General features: G+C 38.8%; 2 protein-coding genes across 3 annotated transcripts in view; one reads left to right on the top strand and one right to left on the bottom strand.

Moving 5' to 3' along the window:
* Nucleotides 1-2857: 2857 nt before the first annotated feature.
* Nucleotides 2858-10684, bottom strand: si:ch211-76l23.4. Its single transcript, XM_044181641.1, has 4 exons — nucleotides 10661-10684; nucleotides 7524-7655; nucleotides 5762-5891; nucleotides 2858-4146 (listed from the first exon to the last, which is right to left on the bottom strand). The coding sequence occupies exons 2-4, from the start codon at nucleotides 7639-7641 to the stop codon at nucleotides 3912-3914; spliced, it is 483 nt and encodes a 160-aa protein (XP_044037576.1). The 5' UTR covers nucleotides 7642-7655; nucleotides 10661-10684; the 3' UTR covers nucleotides 2858-3911.
* A 2243-nt stretch (nucleotides 10685-12927) lies between these two features.
* The window catches only part of flr (fleer), an 18950-nt gene continuing 7456 nt past the window's right edge, over nucleotides 12928-24421 (top strand). Inside the window, exons 1-16 of one of the 2 annotated variants that reach the window (XM_044181637.1) lie at nucleotides 12928-13120; nucleotides 13691-13756; nucleotides 14629-14838; nucleotides 15513-15569; nucleotides 15729-15864; nucleotides 17090-17194; nucleotides 17325-17453; nucleotides 18727-18776; nucleotides 19325-19477; nucleotides 20880-20945; nucleotides 21162-21215; nucleotides 22006-22071; nucleotides 22480-22556; nucleotides 23220-23427; nucleotides 23665-23712; nucleotides 24318-24389. In XM_044181637.1, coding sequence (XP_044037572.1) covers nucleotides 13073-13120; nucleotides 13691-13756; nucleotides 14629-14838; nucleotides 15513-15569; nucleotides 15729-15864; nucleotides 17090-17194; nucleotides 17325-17453; nucleotides 18727-18776; nucleotides 19325-19477; nucleotides 20880-20945; nucleotides 21162-21215; nucleotides 22006-22071; nucleotides 22480-22556; nucleotides 23220-23427; nucleotides 23665-23712; nucleotides 24318-24389 — 1545 coding nt within the window. In that variant the 5' untranslated portion in view covers nucleotides 12928-13072. The remainder of the gene's footprint in view (nucleotides 13121-13690; nucleotides 13757-14628; nucleotides 14839-15512; nucleotides 15570-15728; nucleotides 15865-17089; nucleotides 17195-17324; nucleotides 17454-18726; nucleotides 18777-19324; nucleotides 19478-20879; nucleotides 20946-21161; nucleotides 21216-22005; nucleotides 22072-22479; nucleotides 22557-23219; nucleotides 23428-23664; nucleotides 23713-24317; nucleotides 24390-24421) is intronic. The other variant, XM_044181638.1, reaches the window with a different exon arrangement.

Below are 24421 nucleotides of genomic sequence, written 5' to 3'. Positions count from 1 at the left end.
TACGACTACCTCATAAAAATACATTCAAAATAAAAGTCTTGTATTTCACTAAAGTAGAAGTACAGAACTATTGTTAACAAAATGCACTGAAAGTATTGAAAGTAATAATACTCAATAGGCAGCAGAATGGTCCCTGTAATGTTATACTATATTATATTGGATTACTGCTGATGCATTAACGTGTAAGCAGCATTTTAATGTTGTATACTGTTGTAAACAATGCATCATATTTTATAAACTCATCATGTTTTGTGTGTAGAATCTTTAGCTGCAAAGTAACTAGTAACTTTCAAGCTGTCAAATGTAGTAATGGAGTAAAAAAGTACAATTTTGCCACTCAATTGTAGTGGAGTAGAAGTAGAAAGTAGCATAAAATGGAAATACTCAGTAGAGTAAATTTACTTATGTTAAGTTATTTTCCACCGCTAGTGCTCTGTCATTTTAACATTTTGTCAGCTCATGTTTTATGCTCAGCCTTGTTAGTGCTGTTAATTTAATGATTATAGTCTATTATAACAGATTTGATAACAACCTATTTATTTTAACTATGCTTGTGATGCTTCATGGCATGTTTATCAAAGTGACGAGTCAGTGACGTGTACACCACAGTTTTGTCACTTTTCTTCTTTAACGTTCACCTTGTTTCACCTCCTCTGCTGCCTCTGTGGGATCTGTCCCACATCATCTCCTGCAGTTAGTCAGAATTGAGAGCAAGGACAGATTACACACAGTATGTTACAGTATATGGGATTACTGATTTCTCTCAGTTGCGCTGATGTAATACAAATTGGGTCACAGCTCATGGACCCAGATACAGTAGAGTTTGGTTTGAGGTTTTTGTTGGGAGTATATTTTGAACTCATGTCTCTGACAGATAAGATTTCATGCCCACAGATCTTTATGCTTCATTTTTAGGCCACAATATCCACAAATTTCAGGCATTTAGTTCTTTACTTATTCTATCTAAATGGTTCTCTCATCAGGATATAAAAGCCACTAAAACAGCTTTGAGATCTTCACTGGACACGACGTTGTCATCGGTCAAACTACACTTTACAACAATAAGGTGGACAACACTAGACAATATCAGAGCATATTAAACTTCTGAGAAACGGTCCAAAACTTTGACTCAAGAGTCAAAATATTCTGAGTAAAAGAGGCTTTGTATAAAGAAGCTTATTGTAACTTTTACCAAAGTGTGATTCTTCAGCGCTGAATATAAAGACTACAGTCATGTCTACCCAAAATGCAATTCTTCAAGCACTGACTCAGCCAATAACAGGCCTCCAAAAGGTGATGTGTCATTACTGCACCACATTAGTCGTCACAGCTTCATGCACCCCTTTTCATGATTTTAACTAACCACCATTCATTGTATCCAGCAGTATAAAGCTTCAGTATATTAAAACATGCAAGAGGAAAGGTCACAGAATATACTTCCTCTATAGATATGTTGACAATATCAAAATATTCTATTTGGGATATTATTTACATTTGAAATCTTAAATAAGTTAAGGATATAGTAACCATTTTTTTAAAACAGAAAACAGCGACGACAAACTGGAAAAGAATAAAGGAAGCACACAGACTTAAATACACTCAAATGAAGGGAGAAAACGAGACACAGGTGAAACTAATCAGGGCAGGGCAAACAATCAAAACTGGCGGGAAAAGCAAACAAAGACAGGAAGTAAAACTGCACAAGACACATGAGGCAGAACATTTACAAAAAAAAACAGGAAATAACACAACTAAACCCCAAAACCACAACACACCTGAATTCTTGTGTTTCACAGCTCAGCTAATGTAATTATTGCTCTCATTAATAATTGATATAGATGTGGTGAGAAAGAGTCACATTAACATGTGAACATTTCATTGTATTCATGTTGAATCCATCATGAACTTTTTTAATGTTGTATATGTATTTTGGGTATATTGGGACAAACCTCGTATCTTTTGACTCATCATCATACATTTCCAAAATAAGGAAAGTTTGTCGCTGCTGCCTCCTCCTAACTGACTAATTAACTAACTGAATAATTTGGGAGTTTAGACAAAGTCGTAACATGTAGGAAAGTTTCTGCATTATCCTACTTTATTTATTATTTTATTTTGACACATTTAAGACCAAAATTTTACTCTCAGCAGCATTATTCACACCGGCCCTGATTCGTAAATAAATCAAATAAGAAACAGTATTAGCCCCATATACCCTACATACCTTGGCTAAAATCTGTATGAAGTAGAGCTGACCTTACAATCTAAAGCCAGGCCAGTGTCCACTAGAGAACAATATTTGACAGAACAAACAATTTTCTGATTATTTCACTTTTTTAGAGCCTTAGCAGAAGCAGGGATAAAGTTTGCCCTGAGGGTGGCGATAGAGGAAAGGTCTTGAAGTCATTCAATTCAAAAGGAAATGTTAGGGGTCACTAAACTCATTCATATTCATTTTCTAGGGACCATGAATAAAACATTTCATGGCAATCTGGCCAGTAGTTGTTGAGATTTCTCACTCTACCACATGGACAATACTGACCAGACCACATGTGATCAGCCTCACTGCCATAAAACTTTTTGCAAGTTCGAATCAAAACAAAGTTTAATATATCTTCCCTCCCTATTTACCGACACCAACATCATTTTAGAATTAAGAAACTTTACATGACCAATAAAACTTTACATGTATTATATGTCAATAATGAATGGGCAGGATTATTTTAAACACCCTTCATCTTAAAAAGGAAATCTGATATTGATCAAAATCCTGTTGGCATCATTAACCATCTAAAGCTGTTCTCTGTTCAGATCAAAGTGAAAGTTATCTTGAAGAAACAATAACTGAAATACTGAATGAATGCAATAAGTGAGTTTATTTGGAGCTCATATAATGCAGCAGTAAACCCAAACCAACAAGCATGTTTGTCCAAAAAGCATCCAGAACAAACAGAACAAGTGCTTTCTTACCAGCTCAACTATGCTGCAAGATATCATTCAGCATGTGTAGTTGAACTCGCCAGGCGCTTGAACAACAACAACAACCGGGAATGAGAAAATCTTTCAAATCATTGAAAATGTTTGTTGAGTTTTGGTGAGATACAACGTTCCCAGGCCTCACACTGTAAAAAAATAATTTTTCATGCGGTAAATGGAAACCGTGGCTGTGTCCGAAATCACTACATAGTTTACTATATTTTCCATTTTTGCCATTTTATTTGCATCTCTGAATTCTGAGTTTGAAATTTAATGGAAGAGAGAAAAGTTGTGTCAGATGGTATGGACTGCTTTCTGCTAACAATCCCACAATGTAATGCATCACATTTTATAGATAGAGAAAATTTCAGTCTCGTGGACTTTCACCTGTCAGCAAAATATGCGTTTGAAATCTCAGTTTACTGCTCAATCATTATTCAGTGTCTGTTTTACACAGAGGAGTGAGTGAGTCAAGTCATTTCAGACACAGCAGGTGTGTGGATTTCTATAACAAGTGCATATCTTACCAGTCTGCGTACACCAATTACACTCATTAGAAAATCAGGAATAACAGGAAAACAATATTTATTTGGAAAACTATGGAAAATATGAAACAGTGCTGGGTCATGGCAACACGCTGAGTGCAGCTGTCTTACATCTTCTTATATAATGGTCCACACTAAATGTGAGTGTCATCTTATTTACTCTTTATTTTATATTTTTAATCTTTTACTATATCCTATGTTTTAATTTTAAATGTTTTGTTTTAAATGGAGAGCACCTTGGTACAATTTCATTGTATAGAATATGATTATTATGAAATTAAAAGTGTATTAGCTTCAGAGTGCCGGCACTGTCAGATAAGACAAACAGAGACTTAAGACAGCCACGAGAAGAAGCAAACATCAAGATGGAGGAAGCGCATCATTGGCTGGTTAGGAGGAAGGGGTGGCCTTCTTCTTTAGCACCCTCCTCCCGGCCTGTCTGGGGACGGGGGCCGGAGCCGGAGCAGGGGCCGGGCCAGTGTTGGCGTTGCTGGCGCGGCTGGCCTTGACCTCGTCAATGAAAGTTTCTATGGCGGAGAACTTCTCGGTCAGGTCGCCCAGGTGAGCTTTGAGGGCGTTGAACTCCTTGTAGAGGTCGTCTAAGGCCTCAGACAGCGGCTGGATCCTGAACAGGAACACAGAGAGCAGTTAGTTCATCTGGTGAGGGTTGGTTTCATGAGGCAACCAGGCTTTTTGGTACAGTAGTATTCCTGATTCTTTCATAATAGTTGTCTGATTTGGTCCCAGAACACATCAAGTTCATGTTTTATTCTCATCTGAACTTCTCGTGCTTGGATCGACGGACAGAATTGCACAACTTGCCTTCTGGAAATTTTAAACAGGAGTGAAATATTCAATGCTGTTGATTCAGTGGCATTTAAATTTCAACTGGAGTTTTTTTTGTGGAAGACATACTGCATGAAGAGGCAGTATGGGGCGGAGAAATGTGAAGAGGCACTGTGGTAAAGAGGGCAGCTGAGTTAAGTGGGAGTTTAGTTCAGTAACTTTTGTCACAATTGACAGAGCACACGTCTTTGTCCTCCCATGTGCTTTGAATGAGCAGAATATTCCACATGAGTGAAACAAACAGTCTGGGTGGTGAGAGTCCCCACGGGAATTTGGTTTATCCTTCAGGCTGAAAATAAATTCAGTTTGTTGGGCACGCTCTGTGGCCGACGCCAGCAAAAGAAACTGCAGCTGAAACTGCAGTTTAAAGCCAAAATAGAAACGGGCAGGGTGAATGAAACAGGCTCCAGTTTTCCACAAGGAAGTCTGGTGTTTCCTGCATCTCGCCACAGTTTAGAGGACCAGACATCATTATGGTCTAGTAGTTACATAAACAGTAGTGTAGTCATGTATAAGGGATATTCTCTGCCTTATTTTCTTTTAATTTGGCCTCTCAGCTTAAATTTTTCTTTTTCTCACTTTTTCCATTTGCCTTTTCTGTTTCTACTTCACAGTCAACAAATTTTACTCGAATACTTTTTAAATGATAATTCTGTAATTAATTATAATGCTGTTACATAAAACAACAATCAGGTTTTTTTAAAAGTAAATCAAAGAACTGTTTTATATTCAGACTACCCGAGCTGTTGTTGGTATTTAATAAAAGTCTAAAAGATATGATCTTTTGATGCAGTTTGTTTAATTATAGGACTGATCAGTGCGACAATGGTTGTCTTTGAGAATCCCATCTGAACTGACTCTAATATGACACAGATTTTACATGTATGACTTCTTATTGAGTCTTCAGTCCTCCAGTCGCTTCTTCTTGGAAACCCTCATGGGTCAAACCAAAGGCTTTTTGCGAACGTTTCAGTCAAACCTCACTGAAACCGATTTTTTTAACAGCAGAGAGACAGAAAACATGCTCTGTGAGCAGGGCTACCAGGCTACAGTCTGCATGTTTGGTCCCAAAGGATAAAAGGAAATGAACATTCAATTTCATGACAATCTGCTGATAAAGATTATGTGATATGATTGAAAGCTCCAGAACGGCTACTAAGTGGATCTTGTGGTGAGATTATTTTGTTAACTGCTGTTTCCAAGATGAATCTCAACATGCCAGAACGTTAACAGAACTGTTTATATGGTGACCTGGTGTATTTTACATCTATCTCTAGTGCAAGAAGCGCTACATTAATGCAAAAATGTACAACTCGTCGGTTTATCCCACTAATAACCTCTGACACAGTTCAAACTCTGCCTTGGAGGCCCCCTCTTGCCCTCTCGCTCCCTACCTGGCGTAGTCGGGCAGGAGAGACTGGTGGTCATTCTGCAGAAGTCCTTTCATCTGGTTCAGGATGTCGAACCTCCAGTTATCCAGAACCTGAGTCAGGTTGGCCACGCCGCGCATGTTCACCCTCTCAGCTGGGACAGAAAATCCCAATTAAAACACATCCATGTTCATGCACAACTGATGATGAGCGTTTGATCTGGTGACACATAGTAAGGCACAACAGAGGCTATTCCTTAGGCAACACTGAGTTCACGTGTTCTGCTCTATCTCACTGAAAAAGAGTTTAAGGATAAAGAGCTACTATCTCCTGGGTCATTTAAAGAGTTTCTCTCTTGGTGAGCTATAAATGGTAATGAAAAATGATTCGCTCGACTCAACGCGAAAAAACATTTTGATACATTTAAATTTTTAGTTTAGTATTACCCTGAGTCAAATGAGAAAGTGAGGTGCATCACATCCTTTTCTGCCACAAAAATATAAAAGCAAAATACAGCTGAGGCTTATGGGAATGTCATTTGTTTTGCAGGTATTTGGTCATAAATGATAACTTTTAAACTAATGATGGTGCAAGAGGAAAAGTCAGGGGATTCATCTTCTGGAAACCCAGGTTATCTGTGCCAATAGTTCAGTCTGTGGACCGACAGAGTGACATTATCATCTACAGAGCCACGTCGCTAGAACTGTAAAGTAAAATAAAATTAGATCTGTAAGAATTCCACACAGAAAGTGTAATGTTCAAGTCCTACTGGGCAAAACTTTATCTTCAGTCTTTTATAGACAGTTGTAACTAATGTTAGCGTTTCAACATTAGTGAGGTGAGAAAAAGTATCCAACTTAGTGCTAACGTTAAAAATCAGTCAGCTAGTAGCTTGTTTTATATGGTGATACTGCGCCACCAAAGTTATGGCACATTTATCTTCTCATCTTGAGCTGGAAGTAATTAAAAAATCCTGTAAATATTTTATTATTTTTGTATTTTATGTATAAGTTTTAAAGGCTGTATGAGTTTAGGCACAGGTAATTCACTAAATTAAAACACTGACATTACCAACACAAGAGAGGTTTATGTTATCAGTTTTATTCCAGAGGATATATTATATTATAATCTGTTTTACATGCAGTCCTGGACTAACATATCTTCTCCAACAGGCTAACTTCACCTGCACTTCACCTAACATCAAGCAGGTAGTATTTATTCAGGTAATTTAGCAGAGTATTTCTTTCACACCAAACATACTACAAGAAAGAATATTTAGCTATTTTTTATATTATCATTACATGAATGCTAATGCTCTGTGAATGTTTTCAAATCTGGTTAAATAAAGTTCTTAAGAAAAAATGCACTTGATGCACCTGATGCACCTCACTTTTGGGGGACCTACTCTCTTCCCATTGGCTCAAAGACCTGGGGTCCCCAAACAGGTCTGCAGTTGGACCTTACTGATCACAGGACTTTTAGCTTGACTTAGCACAAAGTCTCAAGGCAGGGGGAAACTGCTCGCCTAGCTCTGTCAGAAGCATTTCTGCCAAAAAGTTCTGTTCATTGTTGTAAGTTGGTGGTCTGCACGTTTTCTGCATGTTTTCCTATATCTGCCTAAGGAGACCAATAAAGCTTAAAATCAAAACAAAGAGGCATTCACAGATTTACAGACAGGTTTGCTCTGAGCAGCGACGATCTTTCACCTCTAGCTTTGATATCATCATGATGAGACCTGAATTTGACCTTTGACCCAGAATAAACAGAGAGTAATCTGGGTGCTCACAGCCATCCCTGTAGTTCCACTCGTCAGTGTTCGTCGACGTCGGGCGCCGCCTCTGGGCCAGAACCGTTACTGTGGCAACAGCCAGTAACAGCAGCAGCACACTCAGTTTGGAGGCCATGATCAGACCAGCACCTGGGGGAAGAAAATCCCATTAAATTACCATTTTAAACACACACAGATCACATATCTGGAACAAATTTCCACTATTTTCTCAAATTCAAAGCCTTAAACTTTTCTGTTTTCCACTGCACTTTATTAAATTAAATTTGGGACCATTCATTCATGTCTTAACTAATTTTTGTCTTAAATCCTATTTACATGTTCGTTTTATATTTTATGTTTCATTTATATCTTTTACGTGCAGACACTCTTTTTTTATGTCAACTCATTTTTTGTTGAGCTCTTTGATTTACACCTTGCATAAACTGTGCAATGTAAAACTGATTGTTTTACTGACTGTTTAAATTTTAGAAATAATTGCCATCGTTTCAATGACGATTGAGCCCAAAGTAGCTTCTGTAGCAGAAGCTGGGCAAGTATATTTGTATGTTTAGTTATTTGCACTTTATTTATACATTAGTATAATTAAATCATGTATCTAAGTTCATTTTTTTAGCTTCAGTCTTAATGAATACTCCTCTTCTGTGCTTGAAGTGCCTATTATCCTCTCAGTTCTGTATGCCAGTCTTTATTTTAGTCTATACATATTGTTCTGCACAGCCTGAGTCAGCATGCTGCAGGGATTACACTATTCCTCAACACTGTGTTAAATCTTGTATGGCTTTGCTACCACTGTGGTTATCACTCCTAATAAAGCAGAGAAAAAGGAAATTTAACTTTTCTGAGTACAAACTTCTAAGCCTTCCAGGCGTGTCTGAGGGTGGAACAGGAGAAGAAGCCCTGAGGCTAAACGCTCAGCTCCTGCAGTCAGCTCACATTAAGGAATGAGTCCGAGCAGCAGTCAGAGAGCTGATAGACAAAACCGAACTGACAGAGAGACTTGGAAAACTTGAGGGAGAGCTGCAGAGACATGCCGAGTACAACCTACCTCAGCAACTTCAAATTTGTTCCAGTGATACACCCACACACACACACACACACAATCTCACACACACCTACAAAAATACACAGAGGCTCTAGAAGACTAAACAGTTGGTCATCTTGGACATGTGTGTTTAAATGAATTTCACATATTTGAGACCAGCTGGTCAGCTCAAGCTTGGAACTGAATGTGACAAAAAAAAAAATGAAAGACCTGTAATCTCTTCAGATTTCTGGTATTAAAGTGGCATTAAAAAGTTTGTAGTTTTGTCACTAAAAGAGATAGGTCGCTGTGGTCGGCTTAGCTTCAGTCATTTAGGATGGATTCCAAAAAGACAAGGAGGCAAAAAGTCAAATCAAAACATTCACACTTCTCTTCAGTCCATCTGTCTGATTAGTATGTTCCAAACACTCTATTTTAGCCAAAATATAGATAAATGAGTTTCAAAGCTCCAGAACATTTGGCCAAATTGTAGTATTATATTACAATAATGTAAATATACAAGCCCTGTAATGAAAAATGCAAATCACTTTATATTGCTACAGTCTGCTGACTTTAATCTCTTACTATTACTTAAAGGAGCAGTGTGTAGGATTTAGTGGCATCTAGTGGTGAAATTGCAGTTTGCAACCATTTGAATACCGCTCGCCTCACCCTCCCCTTCCAAGCGTGTAGGAGAAACTACGGTGGCCGCGAATCTCTCGAAAAATGTGAACAGCCCTATCTAGAGCCAGTGTTTGGTTTGTCCGTTCTGGGCTACTGTAGAAACATGGTGGTAGCAACATGGCGACCTACGCGGAAGGGAAACCGCTCCTGATGTAGATATAAACGGCTTATTCTAAGGTAGGTAAAGCATGTTCCTTCATCACCATGAACACACACACTGTAGTTTATTCTGACTCAGTCCCACACACACCGTCCTGCTGCCCCAAATACTCACTACAGCACCACATGTGGATTCATCCGCCGCTGAAAATAGTCCCCAACAAATGCACTATTTCCTGGCCAGTGGCCAGCTCTTTAAGGAAATTACTGAGCTATTTTTAGAAATGATGAATCCTAATGTTTTTGCTGACATTCTGTCTTTTTGTCTACTGCCACCATCAGATCAAAATTTGCACTTGTATCCTTGATTCATCCGCCGCTGAAAATAGTCCCCGGCAAATGCACAATTTCCTCCTGTTAGTTTGATAAAAACTACAGTGAGCAGCTGTTTTAGGAAACTACTGAGCCTTTCTAAAAAAACTATATATTTGTGAGGTGTTTTTAAAGATATACGTCTTCAGTAGAAACCAGTGGGCTTGGAGCTGAGAGCCACAGGCAGGAAGTCAGAAAGTGTTGAGACGGACTAACACATTGTTGGTTTTGGTCTTTTCATGAGATTTGTTGACAAAATGAAAAATATAGAATTGCCAGCCTTATCCTTTAACACAGCATATGCACAAGATATAACGGGAACACCTTGATGATTTTGGTGTCATCACTTACCTCATCACTTAATGCCGAATCAACCATCTCCCGAAAACTTGTTGTACTCAAATAAACACACAGAAACACCTACTGTCCCTGCTGGTATGCACACTCACACACAGACCCGGAAACATATTAAAAAAACACATAAACAGCCACAATGAGACTACAACTTCTCCTCTGCAGGTTTTCTCTAAAGGATCTGCAGTTTTTTAAGTAACCAAAATCTCATCAGCTCTCACCAGGCTCAATCTTGCAACCATGAAATAAGTTTGGCTCTGCGGTGAAAGAAGGCAAATGGAAGAATTACAGAATTTCCCAGTCACTCAATATTTTAACGACAGATGCCTTATTCAAATGCTCAACATTAATAAAGAGTCCCATTCAGTTTCATCTCAAGCATGCATTACACTTGTGCTTTTATGCAGCATGAATGCAGTCATATTTTCTTTCAAAGCAGCAACAATGCTTAGATTGTTAAGATTTTATGTCATAGCCATTTATTTAACTTTGATTGTTTTGGCTACAATCAAAACAAAACAAAAAAAAAGGAGAGCCCAGAAATCAAATTTTTTTTAAAGTAAAAGTACAAATGTGTAAATAAAATCCTGCTCTCTGCACATACCAGTGTAATAATAGTGTATACCTGTTGTTGTTCAGCTCCTCTGCTGCAAAGCTTCCCAATAGTCCCAACAGAAGGTAATGACAGGCATGCAAAAAGTGCAGAAAGAGAGACAGAGAGAACACACACCCCTGCTGCACACAAGCATGCATCCACATGCATATACACACAAAAAAAACATCTCACGCTTTCACTTTCAAACACACACATACAGATAGACAGACACACACACACACACAGGATCCCCATCATTATGGAGGCCCGGTGGTCAGCACAGTGTGGTTTAGGTTTGAGGCAAAGCTCCAGCACTGGGGTTGGTTTCCTCTGTTTTGACCACTGTTTGTGTGTGTGTGTGTGTGTGTGTGTGTGTGTGTGTGTGTGTGTGTGTGTGTGTGTGTGTGTGTGTGTGTGTGTGTGTGTGTGTGTGTGTGTGTGTGTGTGTTTTCTTTTTTTCTGTGACCCTTGGATGAAGTCACGTCCTGGATCCTTCAAATATGAGATCATTGGTGGATTTTACCAGTCTCTGCTTGTGCTCTGAACTCTAAAAGAAAAACAGAAAGAAAGAAGACATTATGAATATGATTAAAGACAAAACATGTAACCACAACATTGTCACGTCACACAGGAGAAGAAGTACTAATAGAATAGAAATAGACATAATAATAAATAAGTCTGCAATCAAATCGAAATATGATACACTATAATACACCTAATCAAAATAAATACAAGTGGGTATGAAGTATAAAGCTATGTAAGTGTACAGTACAATGTAATAATATAAGTAAGTAATAGTGCAATCATGTGTACTGTCAAGTTGAGTGTAGCAGATTTAACCAGCTTATTAGGTGGTGGATATTGCACAGCAGTAATATAGTTTAATAAATATCAACAAACATGGAATAATTAAACTGAGAACAGAGTATATTGCACAGCAGTAAGAGAATATTGAGAATATTGCACAATATTTCAGGTATTGCAGTGATGTTAATGGTCCAATATCCAGTTGAGTAATATCAGAGCCAGTTTCCCCGACACTTAGAGGGTAGAGTTAAAGAGTTTGATGGCCACAGGCAGGAATGACTTCCTGTGGCGCTCTGTGGTGCATTGTGGGAGGATGAGTCTTTCGCTGAAGGTGCTCCTTTGTTTGACCAGCGTGTCATGGAGCGGGTGGGAGACACTGTCCAAGATGGCGTGTAGTTTGGCCAGCATCCTCCTCTCTGACACCACCGCCAGAGAGTCCAGCTCCACCCCCACAATGTCACCGGCCTTACGGATCAGTTTGTTGAGTCTGTTGGCGTCCGCTACCCTCAGCCTGCTGCCCCAGCATGCAACAGCATACAGGATAGCACTGGCCACCACAGACTCATAAAACATCCTCAGCATTGTCCGTCAGATGTTGAAGGACCTCAGCCTCCTCAGGAAACAGAGGCGGCTCTGGCCTTTCCTGTAAAGAGCTTTAGTGTTCTTAGTCCAGTCCAGTTTATTGTCCACGTGTAATCCAAGGTACTTGTAGTCCTCAACAATGTCCACACTGACCCCCTGGATGGAGACAGGGGTCACTGGTGCCTTGGCCCTACGTAAGTCTACAACCAGCTCCTTAGACTTTGTCGCATTGAGCTGCAGATGGTTCTGCTCACACCATGAGACAAAGTTCCCCACCACAGCCCTGTACTCCGACTCATCACCACCGCTGATACATCCCACCACAGCAGAGTCAACAGAAAACTTCTGAAAGCGGCAGTACCATGTGTTGCAGCTGATGTCTGTGGTGTAGATGGTGAAGATGAAGGGAGAGAGGACAGTCCCCTGAAGGGCCCCAGTGTTGCAGACCAGGCAGTCTGACACACAGTGCTGCAGACACATATGCTGTGGTCTGCCAGTCACACACAAATACACACTAATATTGATAATAATAAATAAAAACTGCAGGAATGAAGTAAAACTGACCTGCAACACTATTATTGTGAAGATGAAATAACATTTAATATAAGGAACTGAGTTTTCTTATTTCTTAATTTAATGGTTATATTACATATTTTTTCAGTTGTTTTTTTAGGCCTATACAATTGTTTATTTCATTATAGCTTATTTATTTATTTATGTAACACCACATACATAGACTTGAAAAAGAAAGAAAGTAGATAGATAAAGTGGTAGATAAAGTTGTGGTTGATTTAATGTCTCTGTTTAACAGTTACATAAAGGTTGAGTTTAAAAAAATAAAAAGTTGGGTAGTAGATTCACCCTCCTATGTGATTGGCTGTTACACATGTCTGTCATTTTTTTAATTTCCGGTCTGTTACGTTGCTAAGTAACAGCTCCTAAGCATACGCTAGCTAGATGCTATATTTAAGAGTTTGGGAATACGCAACGTTTCAAGTAATTTGTTATCGTTAAAACTACTCGTTTAAAGCCATGACAGCTATAAAAGACGGGGAGTACACGGCTACAATCTACAAACTGGTGAGAATATTGTTGTTGTAGTTGAGGTCAGCTGCATAGCGCACTGTTAAAAGCTAACGTCGATACAGCAGATAACGCTTAACGAAACTCCATTCAAAACTCGTTCAATTTAGTGTTTTCTGCTTACTGACAAACATACACACCACTGACCACACTTTTCCGGAATTGTGAGGGATTGCTGGTAAATTCTGCTTACATTTAATCCAACGTCTAAGTAATTTCATAAAATTTAAACTTTTGTAATATGCTCAACCATTACATCTCTAAATAGTTTTTTGTCTGTCAAATAACGTTTTTGTTAACGTTATCAGTGCTGCAGTTCAGCATATAACAGTGTAACGTTATGCTGAACTGCAGCACTGTTAAATTGAAATGGTTTGTTAAATGATGCTTGTGGTATATTCCAGTAACGTTAGACCCAGTTTAGCATATAGCTTCAGTTAAACAGCTTGTTTAACAACAGCTGGAGTCAGTAGCGTTTTCCCTGCTAGGTTGTTAAATAATGCTAATAGTGTGTAATAGAAATGCAGTATATCAGACCATCACGGTTCATTCTCATCTGTCTTTTAGATTAAAGACTGCCAGTATGTGGAAGCAATTCACATCCTAAACGGCCAACTTCAAAAACACACAAAGGTAAGTGTGGAATACTATTGTTCATTTGTAATATACTGTATAGAGTATATGTTTTTGAGATGTCTTCAGGTCTTTTATAGTGCTTGTTTTACAAATATTGGACCTGAAAATTTATTTAATTGTCTTGAATTTTAATTAAATGTATTGAAATTATGAACTAGAGCTGATATGATTAGTCAATGAATCGATTAGTCCATTGACAGAAAATTAATCTGCAACTATTTTGATAATCAGCAAATATACCAGGGGCTGCAACTAACAGTTATTTTCTTTATCAGTTAATCTACTGATTTTTTTCTTTCGATCAATCAATTAATCATTTGGTTTATAAAAAAAAAACTTCCCAGTGCCCAGGGTTGTTTTGTCTGACCAAAAGTCCAAAACCAAAGGTTTTCAGTTTACTATGATATTTGACAAAGAGAAGCAGCAAATCCTCCCATTTGAGAAGCGGGAACCTGAAAAATTGAAAAACAACTAATCGATTATCAAAATAGGATTATTTTTCTGTCAATCGACTAATTGATTAATGGACTAATCGTTCAGCTCTAAAAATACAAAACATTCTCAGGTTCCAGTTTCTCAAATGCGACATGATCTAAAAACAACCACTTCATTAAAAAAATGGTTTATGTTGATTTACATTTCTGTATTGATTTATGACTTTAGTTTTTTCTTTGTTTTTAAAAGTACATTACATGTTGTGATAACTGCAGACACCCTGATTGATATTTCATTGTGTCTTAGTTACTTTGGGAAAGGGTGAAACTGGTGTTTCTGTCTATCTATACAACAAGGCTTTATATTACAAACATTACAAATGTCCTACAGATAACTGCCAGTTTAACACTCTCTTGAATTCAATTGTGTCCCAGTCCAGGGCAGCGCTGTCTCTGCTGGGTTACTGCTACTATCACATCCAGGATTTCACCAACGCTGCAGAGTGCTACGAGCTTGTCACCCAGCTGCACCCGGAGGTGGAGGAGTACAAGGTGTACTACGCCCAGTCCCTGTACAAAGCTGGTGCTTATCCTGAGGCCACAAAGGCCTCCTTCATGCTCGACAACCCCAGCAGTCACACCAAGGTACAGCACACACACATACACACACACACACACACACACACACACACATATTCACTACTGGGTTCAGACAAGCTTGATGATGTGAAAACCTTGTATCTCCAAAATGCCAACTTTTCAGCAGCTCCACTTAGACTCACTGCTTTGTTTTATGGGGAAATGAAAGTGTTTGGGTGCAGGTGCTTCAAATTTGCAATGTAAGAACTCCAACTTATTTACATTTAAATTTTTCACTCTGTTCCTCCATCTGTTACACACTTTCTATCACTGGGAGCACTGTTTCCACAGAAGTGCTTTAACAAATGCATATGGGCCATAAATGCACAATAAATGAAATAAAGCAAGCATAAATCTGTATAGCTCAGCAACAGGGAACACATTTTTATTAACAGATAGTCAAAATGTCAATGATGCTGCTTTTAAATTGAATATAAGATAATCTTGTCAATATGATAAAATCAAGTACAAACATTATGTAATTTTCACAGAAATTGTGTGAGTTAATTGTGGAAAAACAGGTTGCCGGTCATGAAAAGGAATTATGGATGACAGTTTGGAGTCTGTAGTTCATGTTAGTGCTTCATTTTTAGCCCCAAAGTCAAACCAGCACCTGGCTCGTCACATCATGTCCCTGTTTTACCTTTGGTTTATCCTCTCTCTCTCTCTCTCTGGCACAGATGGTCAAGCTGCAAGCCTGTATCAAATATTGTGAGGAAGATTACTCAGCTGCCAAGGTGACAAGCTCTCTCACATCATCTGTTAATACATACAAATTATACCATTTCTGTTCAATATGAAGGCAGTTTGAATCATTATTATCTAGAGCCAAACACACACATTCGTTCATTTTCAACTGAGACTAACTGCACCTGTTTGTGTGCGTGTGGGTGTAGTCAATGCTGGAGCAGCTGCCCCAGGACGACCCAGACTACGTCTACAATATGGGCTGTTTGCTTTACCAGGACGGCAAGTATGAGGAGGCCTGCAAGAAGTTCGTGTCTGCCATGCAGGTGCTGGGATACGTGCCAGGTAATCATCCAAAGACACACACACACACACATCACCTTCAGTGACACTGGCTCTTGTGTGGTTTTCTTATACACTGATTCAGTATTGTCTTCTGTGAGCTGTTACAGTATTTTACAATTCATTTGGCTCAGTTTTCACAACAGAGTTTCAATGTGCGAAACTGAAACCATCTGTTAAATTAGGTAATTGCATTATGTAGTGACTTTATCAAAGCATTACAACTTGGTGTATGTTTATCACTGAATTTTAATCAATGTTGCATTTTAAAATAAAATGGTCATCATCAAACGTATCTAATTCTCGTCAAAGTAGAGTGTGCAGTGGTAATTTCCTTAGAGATTATAAAATAGCACACACATGTGCAATATATGCAGAAGTCAGTATTTTAAATCATGTAGAGTAAAAATACATTTTTTAATTTTGTTTATTGAATTTAGAGATAATGTAGTCCAGAGTCTGACTTTACGCTACAGTTACAGTAAATCCTACATTCATACAAGGCAAAATGATGATTGCGTCTGTTCTTCACTGCATCTGTTTACTGTTTCTGTTCTGTGTTAAACATTTACATCACCTGTGAGTTTAATCATCTAAAATAAAGTAAGCTACAATCATACTGCAATGCTGGACACTCAATGCACTGCAACATTTTTACAGTAATCAAAAGGAAATATTATTTATTTTTATTTATTTATTTTTTTCTTTCCATCACTGCCATACATTTGAATTACATGGCAGTTTTGGTGAAGTCATTAGCAAGAATGTTCACCTTGGTAACGACTGAGGAGGAGTCTCCTGGTGGACAAAGATCTCGATCCGAGATGTCGGGAATAAGGTCCCAACAGCCAAAAAGAGATAGGAGAGGGGTTTTGTGTTATAGTTAATATTGTAACAGCACTACTTTTGGTTTCAGAACAAGATGTATTTATTCTGTTTCGTAAGATCACTGCAGGAGGTTCTAATTAAACGCTCAACAAGAAAATATACTTCAACACAAGTAGTTCAGCGATATAAAACTGTCTGAAAGACTAGGGTATGTTTTGCAGGTAAACCTTCTGAATATACAACCTCCTCGACTCCTCTGGAAAAGACTAAATTTGCTATTATCACAAATGTAAAGAGAAATTCAGTAGGCTGTCAGATTGGGATTGAGTTAAAAAAAAATGACTGGCACCATTATAGTTCATCTTGGTTTCTTTGTCTTTCTGCCTCTTCTCTCTGTCAGCGTTGTCCTACAACATCGCCCTGTGTTACTACAGCCTGAAGAACTACGCTCAGGCCCTCAAATACATCGGAGAGATCATAGAACGAGGCATCCGGGAACATCCAGGTAAAACCACATCTCAGTGAACTACCAGTTTTTGGTTTCAGCCACTCATACTGTAGTGATATGTTTGTGTTACATTATTTGATGATCTTAGAACTATTTTTTTGACCGACATGGTTTTTCTGCGTGCCAGAGCTGAGTGTCGGGATGACGACTGAGGGCATCGACGTCCACAGCGTGGGCAACACGCTGGTACTGCATCAGACAGCCCTGATCGAAGCCTTCAACCTCAAAGCTGCCATCGAATACCAGCTGAAGAACTGTAAGAACCTCACTCAGTGTCTCTGTGGCTTCATGTAGCATAAAAACAGGAGGATGGAGAGAGAGAGAGATGAGAGAGAGGCAGGATAGTGGACAGGAAGTAATGTATTTTATGTTTGACATGAACTAATGTCAAACTAAGTAAATTTGAGCTAAAAACCTTGCAAGTTAGTAATGGGTTGAAATCAGTCAAAAATAAATGTTTTTTTGCTAAATAAAAGGGTAGATTTCCACTATAAAACCCAATGATGGGCAGGAAAACGCAGGATTACAATTTACAGCTTAAGGTCTTAAGCCACTCTAATCAATATTCTTATATCATCAATGGATGAAATGACCATGTGTACTGTAATGTGAAAGGTGTCACTCGTAGTGACTAACCCACAGAGAATTATCTCCTCACTCTGCAGTTCTTTTCAACTCTACAGAGCATTTTTGTGTCTTTCAGCGCACTGTTTTCATTTTACAGCCCGCAGCTTTACTGTTTTCGTTCACTCTCATCAGGGTTTTTTCCAGCAGCAGACAGACACAGTTAGAGACGAGCTGGTGAAGAAAGTAGAACATAGAATTTGTCAGGGGTTGGTAGAGCTAAAAGGAGACTTAATATTGGACTTACATTTGTCAGGTGGCCAGAAACCCGAATTCAAATGAATGAAAATGTTAATTTGTGTCTTCTGAATGTGTAAATAGGCAACTGCTAACACGTTCACCATATCAACTTTATAGAGTGAAAGTATGTTAATGTTGTTAAGGGACTTACCATATAACCGCAACGTCCCCTTCTAAATGACTCCCTCTCTCCCCACGTTTCCTGTCTGTATCTCCACCATCAGCTGTCTATTAGAGACAAAAAAAGAAAAGTTCAACAGTGTTTAGAAAATGAATTAGACAATGAGAGCTATGGAGCAATGTTTTTACAAGGCAAGGAAGAGGAAGATTACAAGCTGGCAAAAATGGATGTAAACAATGCAGGATTTTAAATATTCATAAAATCAGCTTTGCAAATGTTTTATTAGGAAGGAAATGCATTCAGCACCTCAAGGATACAATGTGTTTTTGTGAAAAACACTGAATGTAGACATAACTTTTGTTTGTTTACAAGAAAACTCCACTGGGAACCTTTAAGTGTTGATTATAGAGTTTCTCCATAATCATTTTCAAGACTTTTCTATTGAATTTGTTCATCCAGCTAAGAAAAGTCTGTAGGAGAAATGCTTATACAGACTAAAACTAACAGCTTTCTTTTCTGTTGTGTTTCATGTGTTTTCCTGCAGTGAAAGGAGCTCAGGAGGCTTTGACAGACATGCCTCCCAGATCAGAGGAGGTAACCATCATCACCCATTCATTGTGTGTGTGTGTGTGTGTCTGTGTGTGTCTGTGTGTGTGTGTGTGTGTGTGTGTGTGTGTGTGTGTGTGTGTGTGTGTGTGTGTGTGTGTGTTTGTGATTATTCTGCTGTAATCTGAACTAAGGCTGCCTGGGCCTGCCCCGCTAACAGCCTGGAGATAACAGATTAATAGAATATTAGAATAGAGACATAGGTGTGAAGGCTCACATGGAGGTAATGATGATAGTTTTATCATCTTGCAAGTGCTTCATTAAAATTAATGTACAGATGGGGCACTGTCCTTGGTCCAGTCTGTAACTGCCACTGAGTCATGACTGTCTTTTTAACCTGAGAGAAGTGAGAGAAGTGTACAACTAGTGCCCCCTACTGGAATATTGAGTTATCCACCAAAAAAAATCAAACTTTTTTTCTTAATCTTAAAATGACCTCTCTTTCTCATCATATAGTGTGTATATAAACATAGTGTATCCCATACTATATACTATGATGTATGTGTGTGTGTGTATGTGTGTGTGTGTCTTGGCAGGAGCTGGACCCAGTGACACTCCACAACCAGGCTCTGGTCAACATGGACACGAAGCCGTCGGAGGGTTTTGAGAAGCTGGCCTTCCTGCTGCAGCAGCCCTCCTTCCCCCCCGTCACCTTCGGAAACCTGCTGCTGCTCTACTGCAAACACGAGGTACACAACAGACCGGCCTGCAGGCTACAGGCTGTCCTGAACCTGGAAGACTCCAGACTGGATCAGCTATGGTTTTAGATGTCGTTGAGCAAGGAATCCTAACCTGCCCAAGGACTGCTGTTGACCAATCCAGGTTGTAGGCGAAAGTAAACAAGCTGCCGTCACTGCTGTGGCATCTTAATTGTAAACCTGTGTAGTAATAGTGTAATGTAAGTGAAGGATTTAATGTTTTTTAACCACGTTTGCTAAGTAATACTGTATGTCCAGGAGATCCTGTGGAACAGTTACATACTAAAAGAAATGGCATTATAAAGGTTATAGGTTATAATCTATTAATCAGTTTTTAGTAGACCAACATCTTTTCATCTGCAAATCACCAAAACTAAACTTACTGGGCTCCAACAATAAACTTTGAAAAAAAGGAAAAGCAAACTGCAGAGGCCTCTGCTCCATGAAATTACTTTGGACAAAAGTGTCTTCCAAATGAATAAATGTAAATGTGATTCACTGCTGAAAACCAAGCGGCCTACCAACAGAGAGCCGATGTTGAGCTGTAGTCGATCCAGCCAGGCAAAATGTCTATTTTACAATTTCATGTGTTTTAGATTTTTACTAAATGATTAATTGTGTCTGATCACAATCATGGATCCCAAGTTTGATTTATAACCAGAAATTTGCAGGTAATGCAGGCTGAGCTTAATTACTACGCAGAACTTTCACGTCCAGCCTGTGGCGATTGGACAAAAGTGTGGGGTTTTTGTGTCATAACCAATTTCACAGTATGTTTCGAGACTGGAAAAACATCCACATTTACTCAAAATACCTTAATCTGTCAAAGGAAATGATTACTGACCGCAGTCAAGCCAAACATCTGCTTTTACTGTCAGTGAAAATATGTTTAGTTCGACTCCAGAGAGCTACTGAGCTTAACGTTGATAACATCCAACATCAATATACAGTTCTACAGCGAAAGAAACCCATGTTTCAAGAGTTTCAGTTTTTCCCTGAGTAAATGAAAAGTTTACTTCCATTACATAAACCAACAACTCCATGTAATAACCTTGTTTATACCAGGGTTGTTATACTGAATGATATTAGATTGAACAGGTCTTCATGACCCCGTGGAGCTGTCTTCATTATACAGAAAGTTATCATAGTGTTCTCCTTCAAAAACATGACACCCCTCTGTTACACGAGGGACCATGTCAGCATTTTCCACCATACGGTAGACCAGTGAGGGTCCATGCAGAGAGTAACAATGTTTTTAGAAGGATTTGGAGTCATGTGGTGTGAGTCTTAGTGGAAAGAGCTAAAAACACACAGAGAGCTGCAGAGAGGTGTGGGTCTTTCATTAAAATGGTATTAATGTCACTGCTGGATTCAATCTCTCTCTCTCTCTCAGTACTTTGACCTGGCAGCTGACGTCCTGGCAGAAAACGCCCATCTCACCTACAAGTTCCTCTCCCCGGTAAGTTACACATTCACACGAGCACTGGACGGATACATATGTTTTTGATGTTTTTATTAAAAATCACATGAGGTCCTAATTCACACTACATTATTGTTTCTGTCTCTGTTCTTCCTTAAGTTTCTTGTTTGCCTGCACAAATGTCCTTAATAATCAGGAAAGGTTTCCTATAGCTGGATCCATCTTTAAGTTGACATTTGTTTTTGTCCTTTCCAGTACATGTATGAGTTTCTTGATGCCTTCTTGACCTGCCAGACAGCACCAGAGGAGGTACTGCAAAGAAATGAAAAACATTTAGTGTAGCATTTGTAATTACAGTCGCATTAATCAATATTTTTATGTTAACAATGGATTAAATGACCATGTATAATGTGAAAGTAGTTGCTTATAGATTTTTTTTGCACCTTTACTTTATGAATCAGTCTCAGCGCTTTCATTGACTTTGTTGAAGCTTGTTTAAATAGGCAGCTGTTTGCTCACAAATTCACCATAACAGCTTTATAAGGTGATGATATGTCACTGTTGTGTTTACAGCTTGTTCAGCTTCCCCCAGGTGGCAGAAAAAATCCTTAATGTTGCTTTAAAAATAGTTAGTACATTTACTGTAGCTGTGAGGATGTCCACTGGTCCCAGTGATAAATCATTTTATTACTAACAAGCCTTTCAGTTTAAGTTGCATAAAACCTTAAACACTGGTGATCCCAAGAAGCAGAGATAAATCGAATTTTAGACAGTTTCATTTGGTCAAACATGTTTAAACTACTTGGGCTGGAATACAAGTATCAGGAGGAAGCCGCACACTGACATTTCATATGTAAAATAGGCTGTACAGGTGACATTTCGACTAATTTGGTCAAAGTCACCAAAGAATTACATAGGAGCTTTAATTCTCAATGTGCAGGTACCTCTTTATATGTTTATTGCATTGTATTTGTATCCAGCTTCTGACCCACTGAGACTTCATGGATGCGTACACAACTATCTGTGCTGATGAATAATAATCACTCATAATTAAGATCACGTATAACCTTTTTTCACCTGCTGCCTGTTTATTTCACAGGCTTTTAGGAAGTTTGATGAGATGAACGGCAAACTGACAGAGCAGTTACGGAAGCTGGCCAAGCAGGTTGTTTACCTCCCTCCTCCTCTTCCACTGTCCTCTTTTATAGAGCTTTCTTTATTTATTTCTTATTTATTATGTATTGTACTAAACTTATGTTTATTTTTCTATATTTCATGTTGAGATATTATGTATGAGACATACAGTATGTCATCCTGTAATTGGCTGCAAACGCCTGCTAATGCAGCCTAATCTGTCAGCTGATCCGCTTCCAGACAACTCAAACACTGACCTGCATCCTGAGTCACTGTAGCTTAAAGAAATTGTGAAAGACATATTTTACACTTAAAAGTGGACTTCTCAGGGATGTTTTCTAATATGTTGTAATTATTATGCCAAAATAAATGGTAGATTTTGATGTAAAGAAGCTCAGAGAGTTTTGGCTGAATGTTGTTTTTGTTCGTCTTCTCTAAGGTGCAGGAGGCCAGGCTGGCTCGAGACGATGAAGTGCAGAAGAAAGCTCTGCAGGACTACGACCTGATGCAGGAGAAGTGAGGACACACATTCTCACACACACACACACACGCAGATGTGAGAAGTAAAGCATTTGAAAGGAATTTGAAACAGATGGCAAAATAGTTAGGAGGCTGCTCGCTGATATTATTGCACACTTGTCTTTTTAGCACAACCTCAAGAGCATGCCACCCTGTATTTCACTGCACATATTGTATGTGCACATGACAAATAAAACCTTTGGATCTTGAATCTTTAATGTAGCAATTTTCGTGCCACATAAGAAAAAATGTGTTTGAAAAATGCTTGAAAAGAAACTTTTGACTGATCATGAGACATCAATACCCTCTACATATTATGCTTACGGTTTTAACCAAAGGCATCAATCCAGTTAAATTACAGCAAAGAATTATGATAAATGGAGAAATACAAAAAGCTATTCACCATCAAAAATCAAATCAGCTGTTCCTCGCCCTAAGGTTCTTCTATCTACAGCTTTATTGAAATTCACTTTAAAAATGTCTAAGATATCTAGCTGACATTTTGGGAACTCCTCTTAGCTATTACACATTTTTCAATATCCTCTCACACTCCCTTCTTTTCACTCACATGAAAACACTGCCAGTTCTTTCCTCTGCAGCGCTCCACCTGATTATTTTCCTCTCCATCCTTCCCGTGTAATTGGCCCGGTCTTATCCCAGGTACATCGTGGTCCTGATGGCCCAGGCCAAGATCTACTGGAACCGGGAGAACTTCCAGATGGTGGAAAAGATCTTCCGCAAGTCAGTGGAGGTCTGTAATGAGGACGATACCTGGAAGCTGAACGTAGCCCACGTGCTCTTCATGCAGAACAAGTACAAGGAGGCCATCGGCTTCTACGAGCCCATCGTCAAGAAGCACTATGATAACGTGAGTGCTTCAGGATGACTGGTCACATTCATGAAGAAAATAAATGTGTGGAGGGAGACTTAGAATATTAGTGTGACCTTTTATTATTGAGAAAATACATGTCAGACATCAGACACTTTCATTTAATTTATTGTATTTTGAAATAAAAGCTTAAATACAATGCTGTTAATCAGCACCACTGACAGGTGGTGACAGTCAGGTCAGGACTAAACGTTTACAGTTTGCCTTTCTGTCCAGGTGGAGCAGTGTAACATTCAGGAGTGTCCCTGCAAGTGCAAACCCTCGGTAAAAATAGAGACCAAGCAGCTCTGTACTGATTCCTCTGCAGTGTCTTCACATCAGTGCATGACTGTTTTGATAATTTTCTGCTGTTGCTGTTTTTGTGTGTGTTTTTGTGATTTTGATTGTTTGTTTGCAGTGGTGCCTATGTCATATCTGAAATTTCTGACGTCACAATAAATTGGTGAGGGCAAGAAATTATCAGAGTAGCATTGTTTAGCAGGGTTTATTCACAACCTAGAATAGTCTTAAAATGTCTGAAGTTAAGTTATGGTCTGGAGTACAGTCTGATATATCTTTAATTCAATTTTTAAATTTTTAAATTGTTATATCTTGTTGCTGTTCTGATGAAAAATAACACGTGTCCCGTATCCTCTGAAACCTCAACAGTTGCTTTCATTTTCTAATGTGAATGATTGTCATTGAAGAAATTTTCTGTACTGAATAGCATTAAAAGAAGTCTAAAATCAGCTTAAGGAAACTTGCATGCTCCCTGGGTTAGTTTCAACAAAGGTTTCTTAGAGGTCCGAGTGCTGTCTGGAAATGTTCTGTAAAATGAGCCAAAAATGAGTTGTTTAATGTTTAACAAACTGGTGTGTGTGTGTGTGTAGATCCTGAATGTCAGCGCTGTGGTCCTGGCCAACCTGTGTGTGTCCTACATCATGACCAGCCAGAATGAAGAGGTACTGTACAAAGAGGTTAACACAGTGCGGTC

The sequence above is a fragment of the Siniperca chuatsi genome, linkage group LG21 (genome assembly GCF_020085105.1).
Source record: "Siniperca chuatsi isolate FFG_IHB_CAS linkage group LG21, ASM2008510v1, whole genome shotgun sequence".
NCBI classification, from domain to species: domain Eukaryota; kingdom Metazoa; phylum Chordata; class Actinopteri; order Centrarchiformes; family Sinipercidae; genus Siniperca; species Siniperca chuatsi.
Note: the sequence above shows the minus strand (reverse complement) of the source record. Positions and strands in the feature narration are given on the sequence as shown.